Genomic DNA, 26,459 nt, shown 5'->3' on the forward strand with positions numbered 1-26,459 from the left:
ACTTACAGATTTTCTTATGGCACTGTTGGAGTGAGTAGCTGCTGTGGCAATAATTTCTAATGATTCTGTAAAAAAGAAAGATTGTTACAGTTAAATCAAACAAAAAAAGACAGTACCCACTAAAATATAACTTAAGGGGAATAAAAATTCCACCTCTCAGTATTATTTCCACTTACTTTCTGCATCTCTTCGGTCAGAGTCGTCCTGAGGCAGCTTCTTCAGGTAGTCTTTAAGCAGCATCTCGTATCGAGGGACCCTCTGCACCGGCTCCAACATGTGATGCTGAAGCGTCAGAGAGCCACAGACCTCTTGACTCTGGCAGGATATAAACAGAAAGCTTAACTTTATCACTCAAGCTGTTCACAGCATATCAGTCTTTGAATCCTATTTCTAATCTTAAACTCAGAGAGACATGCTCATTTCTGCACACTCTCCAGCCGATCTACTACAAGGCACGTATGCATTTGTGTTAAAGCAAAGTTTTCTAGGCCAGTTTGTACCTGTATCTCCTGGATTAACGCCTTGAACTGAGGAGAACGGTCTGTCCACTGTTTGAGCAGCTCCATGGCCTTGTCGAAATTCTTCACATACTCGGCGTACATTTTGAGGAAAGGTGTGAGTTTCTGCAGGATGTCACCGATGCGAGGTGTGGACGCCCTGTAGGAAAGAAAAGATTATGACTCAGCTTTATTATTGAGGAAACCTTAATATGATCATTACATATGTGAGTATAAACTCTGTTTTCAGGCAGAAGAAGCATTTAATGTATACACTTGAACAATTTATTTTTAATCTACTTAAAATGCACATTTGTGTCTGTGTTTTTGTTCTTAGCAGGTCCAAAATTGATGATTTGAACCTAATTCATCAACAACAGCTACAGCAGCCTTGGCAGCATGCATCTGAGCGGGGTAAGTTTGTTGAGGAATCCTGCAACATTTATTTTTCAGCTGAAGCTCACCATTCCCCCATTCGTTTCTCCAGATCTGGAAGCAGAAACTGGCTGTGAAAGGTGTTGATGGATGAGATGTTGGAGAAGATGTTCTTCACCACATCCACAGGGAAAGTTCCTTTACTGGCCTCCTCCATTAGTTTAGCACAGAACACCTGGAAAGCCGTATACAGTTGTGGTGAAATTCGGTTTTCTTACCGTGACGTGGAAGATGCACATCGATTAGTGAGAAAACAGAAGTGAGATAGGGATTTTAGTTAGTTCCTCACCTGGTCCAGCAGGTTAAGTCGAGCTACATAGGCCTTCTCTGTGTGCAACAGCTCACTGGCGATTTTAAACAGCTTCTGTTCATTTGTCTCCTGAAAAGAGAGGTGAAAGTAATGGGAATATTTAGCTTTGGGGTAAAAACTTTAATAACACAGACAAAGGTCTTGACCCTATGTGAATAAAAAGAATTGAAAATCAACTGAATAATTTCTGATATATGCCTTAGTGAAGTGTGGTAGTGATCTTATTCTGCTATGCAAAACAGATACAGTTTCAGTCTGATACTCTTTAATTGGCATCGCTTTATCAGGCTTAAAGGGGCCTCATCATGCATTTAATGGAGAAGTGAGGAAATGTTGAGCATCACTGCCGTACAACTCTATTTTCACATCTTTGTCATTGGAAAATGCAACTTCCAAGTTCCTGTTCGACTGAAATCAACTCCACAAAACATTTTTCTGCCAAAGGCTGCTTTGATGTCAGTTCAACTCCTCAGTGACTCATCAGCCGTTTGAGGCCAGTCTTGTGTTTAATGTAGTTCTGTACAACACCATGTAGTGTAACACTGGAGCGTGTTATTTACACTGAGTGGGTTGGGCTGTGGTGAAGTGGGGGCGGGAGCTGTCAGAACAGGAAATGAAAATATGGAAGAAGGGAAATTACACCAAGATCTACAAAGACACAGCCCTGTAAACGCAAGCTTCAGGTGAAAGGTCTCAAAATCATTACAAGAGTGTGTGTTGCATACTGGGACATTTCACAAGCACAGTGAGGTGCAAAATTTCATGCTTTGCATTGGCACAATGAAGCATTATCTTCCTCTTAAATACTAGTCTGAGCGGCCTGAGAGCAATCAGCCTAAAACTTCCTCAATTCATTTGTCAATACATTCAGAATGCTGATAATCCTCTGGTGAGTTGACACATGACTTTTCACATGCCAGCCTCCATGTTTTATATGCTAGAAGAACTTTTTAAAATAAAATAACAAGACTGCAACTAATTTTGTTTTAAAATGAGCACTTTTGAACAGAGAACTTCTTGGATTAACAACATTGGAAGGAAGTACATTGACTCACGTTCTGCTTAAGCAGTCATCTGGGGTAGTTTGCATGAGTATTTCAGTTTTAAGGTACATACATCTTTGAGGTACAGTACTTTTTACTTCTCTGCTGTCATATATCGGTTGTATTTACTCTTTACTTTTCAGATTAAGACTTTACAGACGGAAACGTCCATACTCTTAAATAAAGTGCGCTACCTAAATACTTTAAGCAGCTCTTACAAACAGATTTGTGGCTTAAGATGATTAAAAAGCTCTTTTAAGTTCAAAAAGCATTATGGTATATATTTCACCTATAATAATAGTATCTATAATTGTATATAATATTGTATATTTCACATATTGTTGTCAGAATATTGTTCTTTTTTCTTTCCAAACCCATTAAATGTGACATAAACCCTCACATTTAAGCTGTGACCCAATGAACAAGAGGTGACCTCATGGCTGGGTCACACAGGACAAAAATACTTTAGGCTCTTTGTCACCATCACTTTTCCACACATTTCTACCCAAAAGAAAGAGACTGCTGCACGGCTCAAAAAACATTTTTCTGAAGCACTGGTGCCAGTGGCTATGGCAGCGCCTGCCACATGAAATTCACCTCAGACTCATCGGTAAGATGCTCAACTCAACAGCATTCTCCTTTAAACCAGCCCCATCACAAACAGATTTTACAGTTAAATGCTGAATAATCATCATCATGTTGTATATAAACTGACAATTCTTGGAGGCCATTTGCCCGAAGAGCACATTTTACGTTTGATTCTTTAAAGTGGAGACACTGTGACACTATGAAAAGTGCCTGAAGAATTAATAACAGTCTTATTAAGTATCTCAGTGAGCCCTGAAGGTAAAGCAGCATCAACAATAACCTCATTGTCGTCATTGATATGTTAAAACAGTCTATTTTTGCAGAGTTCTGTAGCTATGTTAGCAGCTTCTAATAAAAATACTGACCAAGAGATAGTTTAATCTGAAAGTAGAACGCCGTGTTGTTACTGGTGGTTAGTGTAATGCACTTTGTTGTTATATTTTATTGGTGTTGTGGTGCTTTTATCTAAATGATTCAAGCTTTACAAAGGCAGACATTATGTACTTAAGAAGTTGTTTGTACCACGAAACAGAAAAGAGGAACTACATTGTATTGTATGTTAGCTTAAGGTCATTTAAAACCTACAAACGTGATCCGCTTATAAATCCAGGTAGTTGAAAGAGAGCCACCCAAAGTTAATCATTAAGAATTAATGAAATGCCTCACTAGTTGCTGCTTCTAGATTTCACAACAGGACATGTAATACCCCTAAGCCCAAAGAAGAATAGTTCAAAGTTATTTTCAGACAGGACGTGGTCGTCAAAAATACCACCCTAAAAATGCTATGTATTCACTGAGGGGCATGAAAAGGTACATTTCTGGAGCACCACAATCTATGGCTTTGCTTTAGGCTTTTCCTCTTTCATACCACTGGCTGCAGAGTTGCTGCAGTTTTTTTTTTTTGTCCCTGACAAGACAGACGGATTTCAACCTGAAATATTCTTAATCTGTAGAGAACAGCCGGCACCATGGTTTCTCATGGGGGTTCGTTGCTAGGGCACAAACTCAGCTGCTCAAATGTTTGACATCTGTTCAGGCTTAACACAAAATAACCCCTGTGAGAGACACACAAACTTCCTCTGTGTCACTCTATCCTAACAATGTTAGTTTGTGAATCTAATAGTACCGAAAGCTGAGAAAAATCAATAAAACACATGTTGCTAGTCTAACAGAGACCAAAGAGTCAGAGCTAAAAACAGCTTTATCGGCTCTGGTTATGCAACATGTGAGAAAAAAAAACACATTGCAAGTGGGTGCAGGGCAACAACATGAATGTAAGAAATAAATCAGAAATCATACCTTATTGTCTGTGCTCCCTTCTTCACTCTTTTGCTCGCTTTCTGTCTTAGTCCCACTGTCCTCATTCTCAATGTTGCTCTCTGAATCAGTTCTGTCTGCATGTGAAGGTGAATGATCATCACTCTGTTCTGCGCTTCCCATATCTCCATTCACCAGGTCGTCTGTCTCTTTCCTCGTACTGTCAAGAGATTTCTTCTCACTCTTCTCGTTCTCCGTGCTCTGCTCCATCTGCACTAGCACCCCGTTAGCTGCTGGTTTCTCGGCATCCTGTGTTGGGGCATCTACAGAGGAGTGGTTCTCCTGAGTCCTGCTGACCTCCATTCTCTGGAAGGCACGCAGAACCGGGCTGCAGTTGGGAGCTTTGTTGATATGTTTGAGCGGTGAGTTGTCTCTCTTGTTCTCTGAGTTGCTGGAGGAAGAGAGGAAAAGGCAAAGGAGGAAGTCTGTCAACTCAGCAAGAACACAGAAAGCGTTAACTAAGAACGTTACCCTTAAACAAAACCTAAAAGAAAAAGAGTAGAAGAAACAAAGATTAGAGGAGGCTGTTCTTGAGTTACTCAAGATGGCATGTTGTCAGAGCGTGGGGCACAGCGGTGAGCAGGGCAGAGTGTTTTTCCATGCAAGTGTGAGAGTTAAAAATAAAGCAGAGGAGATGCACAAACTTCTTGTCATCCTGTGACGCTGCTATAACAGAAGGTGTGAGCAAAGAAGGAATGGAGGTAAAGTGATGAAGAGGACAGGAAGAAAATTAGCACTCCCCAGAGGTACACGCTGTCCTACTTTAACACACCGAGAGCTTGCTTTATATAGGCCACATTGTAGGCTCTCTTTCTCTTTGCTGTGACATGAATTAAATTCTTAAAACAGTTTGCATGAAACATTTTAAAACACAGCCAAAGAATAGTAGCCAGATAAACACAAAAACAAGCACATTAGCACGTACAGTATCACAATTCAGCTGCCCTACATCCTGTACCAGCAGTCGGTGCAGCTGTTTCCCCCCGTGAATGACTCTCCGGACCTCCTGTATTAGCAACAAGCAGCAACTGAAGCCACTGTATGTCATCTCAGTTTAGCTGATCTCCGCTCTGTTGAAATACTGGCAGCAAATACAATTGACTGCACTTGTATTTTAAGCTCATGTCGAGATACTTCTATATCCGTTTTCAAATCTTTACTGATACGAGACGTTCTCTATTGCAATGAGCTTAACTGCCCCAGAAGAAACAGGAAGTGTATATAAATAGAGGAACAACAGTCTGGTGAAGCTCTATGCTGATGAATCAGTTCTGGACTGGAGCCACCTGAGTTGTATGCATGTAAAACAATATATTTTCACCTCTCAGCGGAAGACTGAATAATACTTTTATTAGCCGGTGAGAGACACGATTCAGAAAAGCACACAGTCACTTTGCAGCAGCACAAACACATTCCTCTTTGCACACAAGTAGGTGTTCCAGTGCATGACTGTGTTTAAAAACAAGCTGAACTAGATAAGAATTTAGAGCAGCTTCGCTTCTATTATGGTTATGTAGGTGCCTTAAAAGCAGCCAAGAGCCATGTGAAACAGATTAGTATATTAGTAGGTTAATTCTTCTCTCAGAAGCTGTGGGTCTTTCCCTTCGTTCTGTTCCAGCGCCACTAGACTGGTAATTCCCACAGCCCAGCAGTGTCTGAATGAGAAAGATGCATCCGATTGCAGAGATTAACCTCATTTCACACTAGAAAATTCGATGAAAGGTGTGGAGAAAGCTTGGAATTTGTCTTAGAGTTTGCAATTCTGTTTTCAGATATCCAGAGGAGCTGGAGCTGGAAATGGGATGGCCACAGATTTCAGACAAGATGTGAAATGTAAGTAGACTGCTGCTTCTGCAGTTTGAGCACTTTCTTGGGTGCAACTGTACGAGTAGTTGGGACAAGGGCACCATTGTTGTGCCTCTCAACACTTTTAATAGACAAGGTTGCAGCTATAATCTAAACTTAAAGTTTTGCCCAAGTAAGGAGGATACACTCAGGTTAGCCTAGGTAAGCTGTGCATAATCGTCATTTAATGCCACATAAGAAGTAGAAAAGCTGCCATTCACTTTAAAAAAAACAACAAAAAACTTGAGCCACCATGTAACACTGAGGGAACAATAATCAAAGCCAGAAAATTTCATTTGTGAAGTGACTCAAAGAGATCCTACCTCAGTCTCCTGGGTTTCATCTCCCACCAGTGAGTCCTGTCCCACAACTGAATGAGGACCTGTGTTTCCCCTCGCCTGTACAAATCTTCTTTCATCCCCTTGCTGACGCTTGGCTTGTCAGGCAATGACTAATCTCCACCAGCTCTCTTTCAAGCTCTCTCGACTAAAGTACAATCAACAAGTCAGGGCTGAGGACTTTAATCAAGATACTTCTGCTTTTCATTGCCGATATAGCCAGTACAAAATGTTAGGAAAGCAGAGCTTTTCCGTCACTTTGATTACAACAGCCTCATTGAGGATGTTTTATGACAAAAGCCCTGAAGTGACAAAGATGGAATTATTCAACCACAACCACTTAGTCATGAGAGAAATTACTATGTTAGCCACAGACTGTGTGATAACATTTTCAATCAGTGGAATATCCTAAATGATTGCAAAAAAACTAACCAAAAAAAACTCCCACCTTGCTAATTCCTGCAGAAATCATTCAATCACATAACAAATTATTTCTTTACAGCATATACTGTCCATTCATTTTAATTCTGTCTTTGGACAAAAGAGGAGAGAAAACAGCACACCACCAGAGATAATTTCAAAGCCTCGAGCCAGTACCTGTTCTCCTCAAAGCGGCTGATCAGATCTGACACTTTGGAGTTTTTTTCCCTGTTTCTCTCTCGGGTCACAGCCCCCATTTTTCCTCCTCCGTCCTCCATGCTGTGTCTGAGCGGGGATTTCTGGATGAGGCCCAGTGGGGATGAGAGTGGTGTCACTGGACTGTGGAGGTGCGCTGGCTTTGGAGGCACTGGAGAGAAGACAGATGGAGAGCAAATATCTTGAATTCTGATGAAAGCCTTGTTGAGTTTCATATGTAGATATATGTCACTGCAGCCTCAATTTGGAGCTGAAGGGGGCAGCATAAGCTATCTCAAGTGACACCACTGTTAGGAACCTTAGCTGTATTTAACATCCATCATATGCAAAAAACAAACTCAGTATAGAGCAACTGAAATGTTTACTTCTTTTTGCACATATCACAAGTTAGTGATTGAATTTCCTGTTTGACGTAGAACAGCAGAGAGAATGCAGCACTGCGATCTTTCTTATCTGTGTGAAATTATTAACTCAGCTGAAATAAAAGAGGTTCACTGAACTCGCGGTTTACCGATCCCAAGACAGCTTACATGAACATAGAAATATAGGAGACCATAAATCCTTAGGCACTGCTCACCTATTTAGCATATAATGTTTTTCGAAAGGTTTAGGCTGTATCTAATGTCTCAGGACTTGTCATTACGTACCTTGAGGTTTACTTTGCAGCCAAGACCTGCCGCCAGGTACTCTTCCATTGACCCCTCCCCTGCTCTTGTCAGCTGTCCCTCCGACTGCCCGAGTCAGACACTCCTGCACAGTGGCTGTGTTGCTGCGTTTGCCCGCTGGGCTGCTGCCTAGAGCTGAAGGACACAGAGAGAAAGTGGAAAAGTATGCCTATTAGTACAAGATCCATAGAAAAATTGAATTCCATTCGTCTTCCTCAGACATAGATTTGAGAGTGAAGAAACAGATGGTTACAGGTTACACACTGTCAACATTATATAGGTATTTTAGCATTATTGTTACCGATGACCTTCACAGTAGCACATATTACGATACATTATAAATATCTTTGCAGTGGCTGCTCAGAGACATGAGTGAAGCTTTTATCTTTGATCAAAAGATGAGACACTGTTCTGGTTCCTGACAGTTCAATCTTTTTACCAAATTGTGTCATATTGAAACATGGTGAATGTTCTGCTTGTAATGTCACAAAACAATTGATTTCTGGTCTTTTTTTGGCACTTTAGGTGGTTCTAGATTCAACAACTCACTGAAGGACGACTATCATAAGCACTGCTCAAAGTAAATGTTCAGAAAAGTTAACTGAAAGTGCACATCAATAATAACACAGATTATTTTAGAACATTCAAATCTATGCTATTATGCAGCCATGTTGAAACGTGCTGACCAACAATAACTGGGATTATTACATTGTAAATTCATAATGAAAATGAAAGGATGTTGACACAAGCTGAATGGGTTAAATTGGCAAATTCATTCGGTTCAAGATTATATAATCTTTTTTTTTTTTTTTAAGGTAGCACACTCGGCTGGCACAGTAGTGAGGCAGTTTGCACCGAAACCTCACAGCAAGAAGGTTCATGGCTCTGCTGCTCAGCCTGAACCCTTCTATGTTGGAAGTTGCATGTTCTCAATGTATCAGTTCATTTTGTCACAACCCTATAATATACTGGCAACTTATCCAAGGTGTACCCTGCATCTCACAAAATGTCGGCAAATGGCTTCAGCCCCAACAGGATAGAGCAGGTAAACTAAATTAATACATTACACATTTTTAAAAAAACATTATGCCTCTTATTTTACTTTATTAAAATTTTCAGCAAGTCACTGAAGGCCTGAAGGGCTGCTATACTTTACAAAAAAAAACCTCAGAGGGCAATTATTTCTGCCATGTGGCCATGGCTGTGAACAAGATTATGATAAACAGCTGAAGACTAAATATTAGCAAGTGTAAGACACTTCGGTTGATTATCCTGCTAATGATCCAATTGATGACGAACACCAGTGAGACTTTCACCCACCCAGCAGGCCACAGATGGCACAACACAAGTGTTTCGATAGAGCAGGCAGACAGATTTAATGGAGCAACTGACACAGACAGACAGTGTTTACAGTAGCCTAAATCCACCTCTCTCTGACCTCATAGCACATGCAAATACACACCCACACACACACAAGCCTGTATGGGGCAGTCTAGTAAGGCAAATGCCCTTATATGGATTTACTTTGTCAAACTGTATGTATGCGCTGTCGTCATCTAACCAACTATTAGTAAGTGGACTGGTTTCAGTTTAAGTTATTAAAAAAAAAGGCACTGATCCATAGGTTGAATGATGCATTTGGCTAATATGTATGAATAAATGAGTAGGCAGTGGAGGAGTGCAATGTAAACCTGAAGTTGTAGAGTGGAACATAAAATAGAAAAGGCTTGATATGAAAATATTTAATGTCTGTTCTGTTTTCAGTCATTAAGGCCGTGTGGTGAAGAGAGCGAAGTATGGTCTTCATCTGTTTGGCACTCGGTAAAAACATTTTTCCATCCTTGTATCATAAATCACTGAGAACAGAAGAAGAGACATCAAGAAGTTAAGACCCGTCTAAAGATAGATCAACCATCTGAACTTTCAGAACATCATGCACACTAACCACACTATTTCGGAGAAATAATATTGAGAGAACAAGTCTGCAACTAATTTGACAAGTAATGATTTATTAAAGTAACTTTTTAAGCCATAAAACATTGATGATTTGGGCAGCTGAATGACTACCTGAAGATGTCTGTTGCCAAGATGCATTTATACTGTTTTCTTGCAATTTTAGAAATTGTTAGTAATAAACTAAAATATATATGATAAGAATAAAATAATGATTATATGCAACCCCCAAGTGGCATTAGAGAAAAAAATGTATGCATGAGACATTTACAGCATGCCCCACAAGATGCATTTTGTTTACGAAAAATTACTACTATGTGCCAAAATGGTGCTTGGAACCCCATGTTTATTTTTCCCCAAAGAGATCTTTATCTCACCAGTTCTGAAACAAAAAGAGAAAGAAACAACCACAGAATCATACAGTCACGGTTTCTATTTTTACAGACCGACCGTAATTAAAGGCAACAGCTCGAGCAACTGTCTGCCCGGGAGTGGTCCCACGCTATCTTTTGGAGAGCCAACTTTCTAAACATGGCCTCAAAATAACCAATTAATTATGAAGGCTACCTCAGGAATTACTCTTGATTAGGTGGTTGGCTTCTCTTTGCAGCCACATTAAGGGATTATAAGAAAACAACCAGCAACAAGTTGTGTATTACATTATACATATATGGCCCAAAATAAAGTCTTTGCATGTAAAACTGCACATTACATGTGGCATTTATTCTGGAAGATTGTAGGAGGTCCACTCTCCTCCGCCTGGCTGCGTCTCCTAGGGTTGTGAGAAACTGTGCCCAAGCTGTAAATCAGCTCCACGCTGTAGGTTTTTCAATTGAAGTGACTTAGCTGTGCAGGTATGTTAGTTGATGCTGTTCAAGATAAGAAAGATGTAAACCGGGATATAAGTGTGAAAGTGCAAAAATGTTTTGCTTTGTCCTGCATGCACTAATTCCTCTGACGATTGTGAAAGATCAGATCATTAATCTTAAAGCCGTTATCTGAATCTTTAGGGCAATGAAGCGCAGCTAAAGCTGTTACAGTAAAAGTAGGATGAAAGTTTCATCATTAAAGTTGTTGAAATAAGTGAGAGACTGCTGCATACAGTAAAATAGATGCAGGCAGCCACTCTGCTGAAGAAACACTTTGATTCTCCATCTCCATGACAGAAAAGGAGCCCTGCTGTCTGAAGCTGATACATGCACACTGCAGAATAAAGCAGCAGAGGGGCCTCTAAAGGAGAACTTAAAAAAAAAAAGAAACTGAAAAACTTTCAGTGTGATCTAGGAAGTGAGAAACTGACTTGATTTTTGCCTCTGCCCTTGTTTCAGTATGATGAGGCTTTGAAACACAGCAACTGCCCCCACTTTTTCTTTGAAGAGCTTCATTTGATTTCACTACAAACTCCACTGAGTTTGAAGGCACCTGCATCTATCTTGGAAAATTCAAAGTTGCACAGCTGGCCTGATACATGTGAGATGCTTTAGTAAAGGTCAAGTATCAGAAGCAGTGTGGTTGAGAAGCAGTGGCTGCAAACCAACCAGCAACCATCTGCTTTCACAGAAACAATCCAAATTTATCAACAACATGAGACACTTTTTCTTAGCGACCGACTCTATCAGCCCAACAGAGCTATAATCATACAAGTGCAGCATATATATATATATATGTATATATATATATGTGTGTGTGTGCAGTACGATAGCATTCAAGTTGGCACACCAACCCCTTTCCGAAATAGAAAGTCCTAAGTCTCAAACAACACAGCATCAAAGTTTACTGCATGCCAGTAAAGCAAGCTAAAGGAATGCATCTGTCCAGCACAAATATCTTTCTCTGCAACAATAAAACAAGCAATGTCCGAAAATAGTGAGTATTGCAAACTTGAGCCTAAAATAGCCTGGTTTGGTTACAAGCACAGTAACTTGTTGTTCAGATACTTCGGAAAGTTTTAAATTTGACTGCCATAAAATTTTGAGTAATCCCGGTCAATCTTAAGGACTTTCTGAAATCATTTTAATGTGATTGTGAGGTTTAAAAAAAACTTGAGGCAACAAATAATCTTTGTGTATATAAACAACAAATTGACCTAAAAGTAAAACAGGCTGCAGTGAGGCTTCTGGCTCTGTGGGGATGGACCATGCACTTTGAGCCACTTCGACTCGGAGGACTTCTTATTTATAGAGAGCACAATTTCACTCGCATGAGTTTATTTTTAAATGAATTAATTTTTACAGTCCTTATAAGGAACAGCTTTTTGTCATGTACCTCGAGTCACTGATCAGATCCTCTTTATTGTGCCCTTAATCTCTAAGGAAGCATATGTTATTGAAGTAGAACAAGTAATGTTTAAGAGTCGGCTTCTTTCAATCATTAACTTACATTTTTGGTTATCATATCTCAAAATTAAATGCTTATTTTTTCAACTGTCATTTATTTCCTTCATCTTCTGACTGATCTGATCGGAGATTATGGAAGTTCTTGCATATTTGTCAAGGCTAAGTGTGCAGTTTTCTTTGTTGTGTTAGATATCATCATATTTTGTTCCGTCCCATTCTTGTGTCAAAGTTCACTTGGACTCCCATTGAAAATAAGAGGATACATATCAACAAGCTCATCCCGATCTAAAAAATAAGATGAAACAACAGCACACTCATGATGCCAAAGCTATGGTTAAGCAGGTATGTTTGCAGTCTCCACTGTCCTAATTCAGTAAGTGCTTCTCAAAAAAAAAAAAGATGCTTTCTTATGAAATAGATCCTTCCAAGTTGCATCCTTCTTAGGTTGGGGAACAATCCTTTGAATTCAGAAAACATAACAGAAGAGTCCAAACAAGTAGGTATAGGTAACAGCAACAGTCAATCACACCATACACAAACAATTGAAAAACTGACACGGTTGTTAAATGGCTGGTAGCCGTTTAATGACTATCCAATAACCATTTATATAAATGATCTATATGCTGTCCTTTGATGGATCAAGTTATGGCACAAATAACTTTACTGTGACAACAAATATAGTGAAAACAAGCAGACCAAAGTGGTTTTAATACTTGTGCCAACCTATATCTACCTTCCATCTCCACCCTCTTCTATGTGTGCAAGGGACTGTGGATGTTTTGAGAGCATCGAGGATACATTCAAAGGCTCCATCATAGCAGCACTTTGGCTAGATTTTTATGATGTGGAATCATAACAACATATCCTTCCTCATGAGCAACACAAATTATGTGAATGTCTTTGCTTTTGTGGGTTACAAGTTAAAATTGGAATATTGATAAGAAAATGGCACAGGGTGATAAAACAATTGATAATCAAAGTTCTTAGATCCTGATGCACATGCAAGTCTGTGACAGATTTTATGGAAATCCATCCAATGAATGACTTGCTTAAGCTCATCCATCCATTTTCTATACCCGCTTAATCCGTTGGTCGGGTCGCGGTTGGGGGGCTATCCCACACGCTCACACTTACTCCTAAGGACAATTTGGTAGTGAAACAAATTAACATGCATGTTTTTGGACAGTGGGAAGAAGCCAGAGGACCCGGAGAGAACCCACGCATACACGGGGAGAACATGCAGACTCCCACAGAGAGGCCCCAGCAGGGAGTTGAACCTGGAGCCCTCTTGCTGTGAGGTGACAGTGCTAACCACCACCCTGCAGCCCTGGATTTCAAGGAAATCCATACAATCAATGGCTAAAAGCTGTTTCCAAGCTTTGAAAAATGGAAGCACAGTTTGAGAGACTATCCATACTCCTTTTGTCTTTGCTGGTGGGCAGCTATGCCAGCTGGTCACTCTCCACTCACTCTTAGCCAAGACATATTCAAGATATTTCTACCACATGACACAGTCTCCGTGGAGCACTGTTATCTGACAGTCGGCCTGCCTTACCGGTCTTTTATGCATTTCACTTTTGCTGCCCCACCTCTGTTCCTTATTTGGCAAAATATGCTCCAATACTTTCACATGGAAGTGCCAGGTGGAAAACAAAAGGCGCACCTGTCTGAGTGGTGCAGTGTGTCCCCACCCTGCCAGCAGCTCAGCACCAGGAAGAGGAGTATCGGCTTGAAACTAAGACTCTGCCTTCTCGTCTTGTGGCCCCAAGGACCGACGGGCGTGACTCTCAGATCACAAGGAATGTCTGAGAGGACTCCTTACAAATTCTCCTTCTTCTTCTTAATAAATGCAGACATACTGAAGAATGTGTGGGTGGCACTTTCCTGGTCACAGCAACATGTGGATAGCTAAAGTGAGCCACTGGCTACATTAAAATGAATCATACAACAGGCTCAGAGATTTTTGGAAGTAAAACAGTGAAACACTGACCAACAGATAAAGAGAAGGCCGACACAAGACCATGTGAGATTGTTCTATCCTTTCTCAAAGCATGGTCAGGTGGTGTATTTTGAATGATTTATAAATAAAAAAACAAGTAGATACAATAAAAGCGAGATACAAAATCCTAACGAAAAAAACTCCCAATGGTATTAAACACATTTTTTTTTTTAATTCAGGAAGGAACTCACCCTGTGAGGCGGACAGGAACACAGATGTAGAGCCAGACTCCACTGAAGGACAGTGCTGGGATTTTAAGAGTGAGTGGCTCCCAGAAGAGAACTAAGTTTAGGTTTCATGCAGTCTTCCCAGGGAGTGCTGCTGTGAGTGAATCAGCTCAGCAAGGAGATTTACAGAACAGCAGGACTCCTCCCTCACTCTCACTCCCCCTTTTTTAAGTGGCTTTTAAAAAGTAAAGAGCCCCACTACATCATACTACTCTGCAACTCTGACCTGAGAAGACCTGCAGATTACTAATTTAAAAAGCAACAAATCTGCAATTAGCACATGTGAGAGAGCAAAGAACCACTCCTGGAAGAACAATATTTCTCTCAGTTACATGTTTAAATGAACAGCAAATGTGAAGCTGTGATTTATACCGCAATAAATTTAACCTGTCGCTTGCATGCACAGAATAAATAAAGTGTTCGCAGGCGTCGTCTAATTTAGCATCTCATTTGTTCCAATGCGATCATAAATTAAGCAAACAAACACAGCAGAAGTTTGGTGTGAAACATGACCACAAGTAGAGAACTGCACGTCTTATTCTGTCCCTTTTATCAGGCAGGCAGATAAATGATCAGCACAGTAAAGCTGCCTGAGGCACGTCACAGCAGCTCTTTTTGTACAAAATAAGTCTTATTTATTTTTATCTACTTCTCTTCCTGATATATTTGTGAAAATATTTAAAGCAACAAAAAAGAAAAGCCAGAAAAATGTAATAATGCAAAATGGTTGTTCTGTAAAAACTCCAAACATGAGCCAAAAGCAAAAATCAGGCTACATGAAAATGAAAGAATGAAGTTAGTTCTGATCATTAATGAGATGTACCTTAAGCAGAAGTCAGCATAGGGAACTGCAACTCTTGCCTCTCTATGGTGTCTGTGACAGTCACAGTGCTCACCTTTTAAGTAACTGTCCATGTACACAAAGCCACACTAGCAGGAAACCTTCATTCCGACTGTGATTTGTCAAAAAGAGCTACGCAAACCCCATTGTTAAAAAAAGGAAGGCGTGTGCTGTTACAGTCATTCACAGGCACAAGCGAACAGTTCACAGATTGTTCGTCACCTGAGAGCTCAGCGTCATGTGTTATGCCCTCGTGGAATAGGGTTGAAGGAATGACAAGCGCTATCTTGCTCCTCGAGTAAACCAGTTGGACCAGTACGAATTCCATTCCCTAATTTACCGTCTAAAATTGCCTTTACTGACAGGCAAGTGCTGTGAGGGATATCTGACCTCAGTGGGGATCTACAGGTAATTCTGAATTTTGGATTCTTTAGCAAACACAACCAGGCTGCTGCAGAATGATAGGTACTTACAGGATGTACTTCCTTGTTTTTTGATGGTATATTTCATGTTTACATTTTTTGAATGTTTTGATAATATTGGTAAAACTTAATATTTACAAATTTACAAATTGTAGCTGGAGTCCACATCTGGCTTTACTCTGGTATACGAGGCATACATTGTGCCGATCTTGCACTATTGGTGAGACAGTGACCGTCACCGGCAGGCATTATGGATTAGTCGTTTCTGTTTAACTATCCAGACTTTTTTCAGATTAAGCCTGCCTCATTCTCTAATCCAAGGGCCCAGTGTGAGATTAGAACCCCAGTCTGCTTTGGATCTGAGAGCATGGCAGGACAAGCTGACCGGACAACGTGATAAAAGGGACACAAATGGGGAAAAGTGAGTCAGAGCCCAAGAATTGGAGACATAACTATAGATGATGAGATAATGGCAAAAGAAGAAGACCAAAAAAAGAATTAAACCAGCAGGAAAAATTAACCAAAATGAGGAACAGTTGGACAAAGAGAAGAAATCCAGGTATAAATCCAGATGGATGAGTGAGATGGTACACGGCTTACAGGAGAGAATTCGAGAGAAAAGAAAGTGGGAAAAATTCAAAGAGACAAGGAACCAGAGGAAGCTCCAGCCACACAGATCTGCACATGTTTGCTATAAAAATAGAACAGAATCCTGCAGTTTTTTCACACCTCTCCATAGGAGAAGCCACAGGGATGATTTCTTTTAGTACTTTTCAGAGCATCATCCTGCATCTTTTCTGTCCTGCCCTATAAGCTTACTTTAGGGTGAAAGTAACTCAAGGATTTTGCAATATTTGCTCATATTTATAAAATACTAAAATACTATAATTCGACATGATTGTGATTTCAAATGCTAATTTGTGAAACCCTCCTGCTGTGAATCAGAGGGTGACTGACTGGTATTAAAGCTTTGCATCTTATTAGACTCAGATGGCTGCGTTGTACCTCCCACACCTCACAAGAGATGAAGATCAAAAGAAAATGGACTTTTGTAACACCAGACTGACAACCTAAAACTACAGCTCAATGAACATCCTTATCAGAACACATGAGTAAGATACGAACACAAAAACAAGGGAAACAGTTAGGTGAGTGGAGGTGAGCCTTCCTACCTTTCGACTGTTCGATTTTCACCGCCACACAGGCCTCGTCATCAGCACTTTTGGTCTGGCAACAGACAGTTTTGACTCTCCTCTCTGCAACAACAAAAGACAACAAATGAAGAAAACTGGAGAAATGGAGAATACTCTAATAGTCAGCCTGCATATGAGGCAGGAGCTCCTTTACGTAAGAGGAGCATCAACAGAGGAGTTCAAATGAGGATGAAGGATGAGAGAGAAACACAAGTATGCTGCAGTCATCATGAGCTGGAGTAGACTTTGTGTTTGTTTAAGAAAATGAGAAGAAATATACCTTCCCTTGGAGACAGAAACTCTAATTAGCCTGTCTGTGAAATGTAGGGCATCATCTGTGGGGAGAGCCAACACTCTTTCAACACAGCCATTTGATATGCACATAAAAGATTAAAGAGAAAACAGTACCGATTATAAAAACAATGACGGGCTCATGAGTATTACACAGCCCCCAAACACACGTATAACTGGATAATATCACAAGCATTACAGCACACAAACAGTCTGATCAAATGTATGGGTTGAGTGCAGTTGCTGTGCAGTTGCTGCACTCAACCAAGTGATGCAAAAAACAATAAAACAGCTGTCCAACAGTTAGCAGCGTTTGTAGCTTGCCTTGTGACCTGCGTAAACTGTGTCACTCAAACCTAAATCCACTCAGTAGAGATTAAAACTGATCTGACCTCATTTTTTTTCCACTGTTCACTAAAGTGTTGGCAATGTGGTGATAGTGATAGATCTCTCAAGCATGAAGACAAGAAGAAGACAAGAAGCTGTAAACTGCCAATAGTATAGTCGGACGATATGACTGAAGAATGTTATCACTGAAATACTGTTATCAGCATCCGGCATAGGAAAATAAAAAGAAATCTCACAGAAAACTACAAAACTCACTGTCTAGATCAGTGCATCTTGTCAAAATTCAAGTTGAATGTTGTTTTGTGGATCAGAAAGTGTAGTTGCTGTTCTGCATTTTCTGTTTTTGTGCATTTTCATGTTCTGTGTTTCTGCCGAGTCTTTCGTTTTGCCATGTCCTCACTTTTTTCCCTCAGTCCACTCTGCCCTGCCATCAGCTTCACTAACCTCACCTGTGTTCATTATCTTCAGCTGACCCATGTCACTAATCACTTTCCCCAGTATTTAGTCACGCATTTGTCAGATCCGTAACTGCTTTTGTCAAGTCAGGTTTGCCACGTTACTGTTCATGGTTTACTAAAGTTATTGCTGTTCATCTCAGGTTTGTTTGGTCCTTGGTTTTTGTTTGATGTGTTTTATTGGTTGGAATTCCAGCTTTGGCTTTTGTTTTTTCATTATTTCTTTTAAATAAATCAAGTTTTCATTTATAATCTGCACTCGGGTCCTCTCTCATCTGCACTGCATTCCATGACATCTAAATTGAGTCCCAAATCGAATGATGCTGCAAAAGTTGTGGGTTTTTATTGGACCCAGCTCTAAGCAGTGATTTATTATTCAATTTTACTGGAGATGTTAATTTTCCACTTAATGTCCAGTGCTCTGACCTGCAAGAGTGATGCTGCCCCAAAATAATTTTAAAAGCATACGTTTTTTTTAAGGAAATATATCGCATAAATGGCCCTGAATCTGACAAGAGCACCAACCCGTTGATTGAAAATAAGTCTCTCTTCACCGGCTGTTTAGGGATGACACTTAGTCACATTTAATTTCAAATGTAACTAATAAAGTTAAAATGGCTTCCAAAAAGTCACCTGAAGCTGGACTGCCATAAAATTTCATAAAGACATTTCTGAATTTGACTTTCATAATCCTTATGACTATTTTTTTTTTATTATTTTCTTTGCTTTATAAATTGAAATTGAGGCAAATATCAATCATTCCCACAAAAATGTTTTCTGCATTACTTGCCTTTTGAACCAACAACACCCAATAGTGCTGAACTGAGACAACATAATGGATCGTGGATCATGACACTTAAAGGAAAAGTGGACTCTCTCAGTGGGAGGCTGTGCAAACTGTCAGGAGGAAGTACAGATGACGTTGTGATTGTGTGTGTGCTTGTATGTGTGAAGGGGGAATAATATTCTGGCTCGGGGATTAAAGGACGGCTTTCTCCACCCACCATCTGGACTCCTCATGACAGGCCTGCCTGCTGTTCACACATGCACACACACATACACACAAACACCAATTTATGTGACAATACATAATTTGAAGCTAAAGTTGAAAGTATAAAACACTTAAGCAGCTTATCAGTGGCATTCTGTTCACATCAGACACCTCGCTACAGAGATAGCCTGCCAGCATCGCTCCTCCTGCTGAGTTTCATGTGATGTCACACACCTATTGTTTCCAAAGTGGGGGATGTGTCAGTACTGAAAACACACACACAAAGCAGAGCATGCCACACACTATGCAAGGACCTTTTCTACAAGGGACAAAAAGATGTGATGAACAAGTTTCCACGTGAGGTATTTGGGAGAAACATGCTTCATGACGTAGAAATGAGGAGAGTCTGCTGGCCTGACCCTAAAACTTCCTCTTCCTGTCTGTTAACTTCCTGTTTTTTTAATTATATAATCCTCAAGTCTGCAGAAAAAGAAACTTCCCAGAAATAACATACTCGCATGCAGAGTGAACACTGGGTATTGGTCAGCTAGATGTTGGGAAGTAAAGGCTGACGGTAGGTTTGAACAGCTGCTAAGAATGAAACACAAACCAAGTTTGTGGAAGCAAGATACTGCAGAGAAAAAAAATAATTCTTGTGATTTATGGTAACAAGAAAAACATTTATTCGCAGTACTGAATGAGGAACTGAAAAAGCTCAGAGGATCTACTTTAATTCACTGATAGAAAGAGTGAATATGAACTGTTCAGTTGAGGAACATGTGCACAGTTTATAAGACAACATGTGAACTGGTTAAAAAAGATCATTTTAAGAATCTCTTCTTTGATGATCTGTCTGCTTCAGTTAACATGACAAATTAAAAACACCCATTAAAGTAGGTGAGAGAGAAGCAAACTGATCACAGTCAAGCTAAAGAAAAGATATAAATTAGCAGTAGTATTCTTGTCACCTGAAAACTTTTTCAACCTCTGTGGCAATCAGTAGCTTGTTATGAAAAAGAAACATCTGTGATCCCAGCAGTAGCTTGTATTTGAACCAGGGAGGATCAAAAGCATGCTGTTCTGCTTTCCTTGCATTTTTCAACATGCACTTTCCAGGGGTGGTTCAGAACTGATGCATAATCTTGTTTTGACAGCTAAAAAAAAAAAATTTCTGAGTAAAAAAGCACTTTGAATCAGAATTGTGTGTCCACACTATCTCATGATCAACCTCCTTGCAGTTGCATTGAGTAAGCTGAGGTTATAGATTTATTTTCACTGGAAATGCCGTCTCGAACGAAGTCCACAATGTAAAAAAAATTGATGCATTATCACACATTACACTAAAAACACAAACTATCTACACTAACATTCATTTAAAGACGAAGCCTGCGATATTCTGTTTTTTCTTCTATCAAACTGATTCTGTGAGAAGAACGGATCAGCCAGTTCTACCAGTACCAAAAAAAAACTAGAAATAAACAGACAAGCCTCGTGTTTAGAATATTTCTAAGGTGACTACACTCATACTGCTTTCACGTGGCAGCACCTGTGTCTGGGTTTCTGTTAAAAATATTTCTCAAGAGCACTTTTTTTTCCCCTTTTCTCAGTGTTTCACCAACAGTTGTCTACTCTAGATCCTATTACTCAAACCAAAACAAGTATTTTCTCATGGTGTCTGGCAGGTTACAAAAAATGTAAACATGTCAACAGTACCTGTGAGCACTCCGGTCGAGAACAGCTGGGTTTTCCCCTTCCTGTCAGTCAAACAGTGTTTGTCCATTTTATAACTCCATAATTCAAGCATCTAAAAGGAAATCACAATCTTTCTTCAGACATGAGTTACCCTGTTAGCTGGTTTGTTCATGTCTGTCTTTCCCCCTCAAAAATGCCGTGTACCTGCCCATGTTACTGTACGAACCGGTTCCTTGGAAACCAAAGTCACCAGGTGAGGGAGAGAATAGCAGGAAGGGAGGAGGGACAACCTCGTCCTTCACGATCTTGATTCACGGTCACATTTAAACACGTCCCTAATAATGATTGGAGGGTCAGCCAGAATTCAAGGACACAGTTACTCTGAAGTGGGAGGAGAGAACAGGAATAAGAGTGAAAAGAAAGGAGAAAGGGATGAAAACATGGTAATTCACTGGTGAGGAGTGAGGGGGAAGGTGCAAGAGTGGGAAGGAGACGTGAAAAAGATTCAAATTAACAATCCATTGCAGTTAATATTTAACTTTTTTTTGCTCCTGGGGATATTAACCAATTACTCCACACATGTCTAGTATGATGCATCATGTTCTTTATGTGGCCAGTTTTCTGCCTCTGTGTCAATGCAACCTAACTGCATTTTCTCCCGTGCGAACTGCATTACTAAAATCTGACAGCAGAAACCCCTTAAAGGGCCCAGTTTGATTCTAGTCTCAACCCTGATTTACTGCATCTGAAATGCAGAGACTCTAAAATTGAAGAAACGAAATTACAGAGGAAGCTGTGCACGCAACTACCTATAATGATGAGAAATAGATATAATTACATATCAAAATAACGACTGCATTTGACCATAAGGACATAAAAATGCTAAGTGACCTCAGTTTCATTTGCATGACGGTCCTAGATTGAGATAACTACTATTCAAATGGAACTCATAAATAATGGAGAGGGGAGAACGTATTAACATGCTAAGTCACACCCCTTTAATCATACTGATGTTCATGCTGGTGATAATATGTGTGATGCCGTGCGTGTGTGTGAGCACATGTCTGAGGTTTTCATGCCTGACACATAATTTTGGCTACTCAAAGAGGCCAGATGTATCCGTCTCCTTTCACTCCAGTCCTTTCATTATGGACAATTACCAAAGAGCAACGGCTTTCTGTCACAAACATAATAGAGTGAAAATTAAAAGGCCTTGTAAATACTTTATGTGGTCTGGACAGCCAGATGAGACCCACTTTGTCCTTCTCACGATGCAAACAAAAATATGATATAGTATACTCCCCATATGTCTATTCAATACTCTAGTTCAAAGAAAAGGCTAATTAGAAAATAATTTACAGCCAGGCCCATCAAAAGGGATGAAACAAAATGACAACAGAGCAAACAACATCAATGGGATGACTATTAGAGCAATCTGATGAACAATAACAACAAAAAAATAGATGCAGGGATCACATTCTCTCATCCGTAGTGCTGAAAGATGGACATCTCTAAGGCCAGGCTTCACACCGCTTTCTTATTTTCTTTATGCGAGGCTAAATCGTACACTTTATCAATGTTTTAGCTGCTTCTGATTGTAAGCTTCAATTGATTTACTCTTAGCTATAGACCACTTGCTATCAAATGTTGAAATTACATATTAGTTAAAAAAATGACTCAAAATATCTGCAACAAAACCTACTTGTTAAGGCCAATTTGTCTTTGGTGATGATGGGACCTCTAAAGTTTATACTTTACTGATGACAACGGTAAGATAACATCAAACTGATGCTAAAAGGTGCCCTTAGCAGATCTAAAACAGTGGTATACTCTCCTCTTTCCAAATCCATTTGGGCCTTGGTACAGCAGGATTTCAAGAAGAGTGCTTGGCTTCACTGTTTGCAGAACATTATCCCTCAGAAGTGTGGGCATTCACTGTGTTATTGTTACAGGAACTGTTACGGTGTGGGTGACCCTAAACTCAAACAAAAGAAACATTCTCATTCCAGTTTATGATGCATTAAGTCTCCATTTGTCTTTCAAGTGCATGCACTGCAGTCTCAGTCCCCCTCCTCAGACTGACCTGCAGCTCAGACGTAGGTGAGAGAAGAAAATAGCTGTTTTTTCACATGTCAGTGAAATAATATGCGTTGTCTTTGTGGAACTTCAGTGAAGATTCAGGCAACCACAAACCCTCTGGTTTCCTTGAAAAAATTCTCAAGAGATAAAAGCACTTTAGGCAGATATTATTGGCTGCAACTGAAAATGAATAGTCGAATGTAATAAAATGAAGCTGTTCCTTCACAAATAGCAAAAAGATTACACAAGAAATATTTGCAGCCAGCTACAAAATTACATTTCCTTCTTCTTACTCCCTCCTCACATTCCACTTACTTTTGTGCCTCATAAATTATGTACATAATGAGCCAATGCCATGCATTTCCCCTATGTTTCCCAGTATGCTCCTTTCACATCCCCAGCATGAGAAAATAAGCTCTTAGCATGATCTGAACATGTTCTCTGGCCCATGTCTAATGATGGCAAGCCAACCGGGTGACTGTGGTGAATGGATATGCTGTGATCCTGAACGCGCTCAGGTTCGGGACAACACTTTATCTCGAGACCTCAGGGGAACATATAATGACAGAAAGACGTGGAAACTATGTTTCGTGGTTATCACTGCAGAAATGATCATCCCCAAAGAGAGATGACTATAACTGAATATCTTAACATGCTATAATAGTATAGTTGCATAGAGAAAGAGTGTTGCAATCCAAACATCTGTGTAGACTTGTAGACTATTATCACTCTGCACTGAGAAAAAGACCACTGACCCACCCCCCTTTACTATTTATCTTTTCTTTCAACCACCGGCCCCTTGTCGCTTCCTCTATCACCATCTTTTTCTGTCCCCTCCACCCTCTATGACCTGCTCATTCACCTAGGAAAACAGATCGCAGCTGCTGGATGGGAGCTCCCATATGTGTCAATCAATATCCTGTCTGCCCAATTACCACATCTGACTGAGTCCCAGCAGACCGGTGTGTTCATAAATGAACAACAATGCTTATTCGCAGCAGGCTTTTTTATGTTAACTGCAAATCAACCATCCCTAAAAGGTCTTACAGATTGAGAGCAGATATGTGAAAGTGACCTATCTTCAGCACAATGAAATCAAATATAAAGAGAGAGGCCATCAAAGAGGCATAACGTTAACTGCAGCACACCAGCTGCAGTCACACACAACGATTGTGTTAATTCAATGATTTTGTGCTTTGTTGAGGCATCCATCAAGGGTATGTCTTCCTATAATGAAGCTGTTTTAAGTTAGTGTCCTTGCAAAACATTAATTTCATTTTCCATCAGCTCAGCAAAAGTAAAGTCCTTACTGAATCAGAAAAATAGCTTCAGCTCCATAAACAAGCTCATGTGAAATTCCCACAAACTAATAGTAGAGAATGAATCGTTATTACTCATCTGAGACAAATTCACGATGATAAAAACCATTGAGTTGCACATTGTGATGTGTGTAAAAGCCAGCACACTGCTGACGAAGAGTGACAGAACATGACATTTTCAAAAGGTCGTGGATGACAGAGGTTTTTAGCTCGTTGCTGTTTTCTGACAGTGACACAACGAATCGAATAACTTATACAGGAAACAGAAAAGCGAAAGAAACTGAGTAATCAGGATATTTATCATTATAAGCTGCACATATCCAGTTTTCTTCATATATGAACATATGTGCTGAAGCTGGAGGCAAAGTTTTTTTCCCTTTGTGGGGTTAAAGGAAACACTAAAATAAGCTAATTTCATGTTAGCACATCCGTGTAGCATTTCTCCATTGTTTGGTTAGGTGCAGGCTAATATTAGCAACTTCAACAATATTACCATTGACTTTGTCCCTTTGTTTTTGGAGAACATAATCTGCTCCTCAAATTACTGTTACATTTGCTGAAAACAATGGCAAACTGCCATCACCCTAAAAGCCTTGGTTACTGTTCAAAATTCAAACATGTTATGAAAACAAGAAACATCTCTGTGTTGCTGACCCAGTTAGCTAAATTCATTAGCTTGGAAATTCCTCCAACAAAGTTTACTTGTCATCACAAAATAAGTACTTAATTGTCTGATGTCAGTATTTTTTACATGCACAGTTGAGCCGAGCTACGGTGTGACCTGGCCATTTAATTGTATCTCGGTCCTCGTTCCACAATGCAAAGAAAAAAGATATTTTCAGTGGTGGGTACTGTGACTTCAGTCAGTTTCATGTCGGTTAGTGCAAAGACTGATGAGAGGGTTCAATTCTAGTCCAAAATGTTCATCTGTCAGGCAACTGTATCTCAGTTTAGTTGTGGTTTTCAATGTGAAACGGCTGAGAACAATGTTTCATTTAACAAAGAAATGCTTATCAAATTTTATGAGAAACAATGAAATTGATTATTTCAAATGTACTAGTATTATACATCATTTACTTGTCACTGGATGCTTAATGTCCTTCATTAAACATTAAAAAATATACACAAGATCTCATGAAAAATTAAAGTTAAAAAATGTATTTAGAAAATTAATGAATGACTTAATTGACTTGATTATTTTACTGGTATTTTTTCCAGCAGCTGGGATGCCACAAAAATATAATTATCTGACAGGGTTCTTTTTTACAGTGCAGAATACACTCACAGGAGGGGAATCAAGTTATTGATCAAAGTATGTTCAGTGCTGTAACTCCAGGAGGCAATATGCCGCCTGTCAGCTGGTTTGTACCCGGCTTCTTCCTGTTGACCACTGCAATGGACCAAAACAACTATTTCCCTGGTGGCACATTTTTACCAAGTGGAGCTGTGAATTGGACATCATTAAAGCTACGCACATTTCACAAGTGATCTTTGTGGTTTTTATGAAAAGATGCATGCCCTTGTTGTTATTTTTTGTTATTAGTCTGTGTGTTATTTCCAGAACAAGGTCCGGGCCTGGATCTGATTAGCATGCACAGAATGTCTAGGCTAAAATTAGTTTATTTGAATGAATATACATGCATGAAATAATTTGACCCCCAACTGCATTATCTGGGTGTTAATCAGGCTTTGCAAGCTTCAAAACCTTACATTTAAACTTAAAATCCTCCCAAAAAATAACCTTATTTCAATGTGTTACATTTCTCTTTGTTTGTCCTGGTGATTTGACTAAGTAGTGAAAAAATAGAGATTCATTAACGCAGCAAAAATCTGAATCAGTGCATTATGGACAAAATAAAAAGATACTGAATATAAAGCCAATCAAACAGCATGGGCGAGGACTTGTTTCTCAAACGGCATCTTTGTGCTCAGCATGAATGAGCCTTTCTGACAGGAAGAACCGGAGCCCATATTCTCAGCATAGAGCTGGAATGCACAGAAAACCCCTGCAATCCTAAAAGCATGCATGCTGATATGTCTGCAGCCAAGACCGGAGTACCAATGAGGCAGAAAGACAAAGGCAGAAAGCAACAATTAATATTTAGCATGACACATGCTTCTTCTATAGCTACAAATATTTGCTTGAATCTACATCATACATGCAGTCATTTCTGATTTTTTTTAATTCACATGCACACAGCACCTAATCTTATATTGAGGAATAAAGTGACAAACAGCATTAGCATTTCTGGTCACTGCCATGGGAAAGTCAGCAGAACATAGAGGACAAAATGACAAGATGATCAGCTGCCAAAACCCAGAGCAGCTATGCCTTTGCAGGACAATGACACAGCATTTTTGTTTTAGACAAGAACTGATGGAGTCAAATGATGCAACCAAGGTGAGGAGGACGAAACCTTTGAGGATCAAGCTGCAGCTGACGACAAATCATATCACTGGATTTATAAACAGATACATGTATCATAAATTAATTAAGCCTCTACAGTTTCTTGGAAGAAGCTGCAGTGTTTTTTTTTTTTCTGTCTTGTATGCACATCAGTTTTGTGGTGATAATGTTGTGTGCATAGCTTCCTCATTTTAACTTCTCTTTAAAAACATCATGCTAATAACCCTTTAGT

The 26,459-nt window shown here is 39.7% G+C and overlaps 1 protein-coding gene across 6 annotated transcripts in view; it reads right to left on the reverse strand.

Moving 5' to 3' along the window:
- fgd4a (FYVE, RhoGEF and PH domain containing 4a) overlaps window positions 1-26,459 on the reverse strand; it is a 52,263-nt gene that overhangs the window by 4,974 nt on the left and 20,830 nt on the right. For 2 of the 6 annotated variants that reach the window (XM_072385418.1, XM_072385417.1), the window contains exons 2-10: window positions 16,625-16,708; window positions 7,657-7,809; window positions 6,971-7,160; window positions 4,173-4,581; window positions 1,222-1,311; window positions 962-1,107; window positions 501-657; window positions 177-315; window positions 7-65 (exon numbers count right to left, since the gene is read on the reverse strand). In XM_072385418.1, the coding sequence (XP_072241519.1) occupies window positions 7-65; window positions 177-315; window positions 501-657; window positions 962-1,107; window positions 1,222-1,311; window positions 4,173-4,581; window positions 6,971-7,160; window positions 7,657-7,809; window positions 16,625-16,708 (1,427 nt within the window). Of the gene's footprint in view, window positions 1-6; window positions 66-176; window positions 316-500; window positions 658-961; window positions 1,108-1,221; window positions 1,312-4,172; window positions 4,582-5,148; window positions 5,960-6,358; window positions 6,796-6,970; window positions 7,161-7,656; window positions 7,810-14,149; window positions 14,287-16,624; window positions 16,709-20,443; window positions 20,628-26,459 lie in introns of those variants that run through there. The other 4 variants (XM_072385416.1, XM_072385419.1, XM_072385420.1 and 1 more) reach the window with 4 other exon arrangements.

The sequence above is a fragment of the Leuresthes tenuis genome, unplaced genomic scaffold (genome assembly GCF_036924035.1).
Source record: "Leuresthes tenuis unplaced genomic scaffold, fLeuTen1.0.hap1 SCAF_5, whole genome shotgun sequence".
NCBI classification, from domain to species: domain Eukaryota; kingdom Metazoa; phylum Chordata; class Actinopteri; order Atheriniformes; family Atherinopsidae; genus Leuresthes; species Leuresthes tenuis.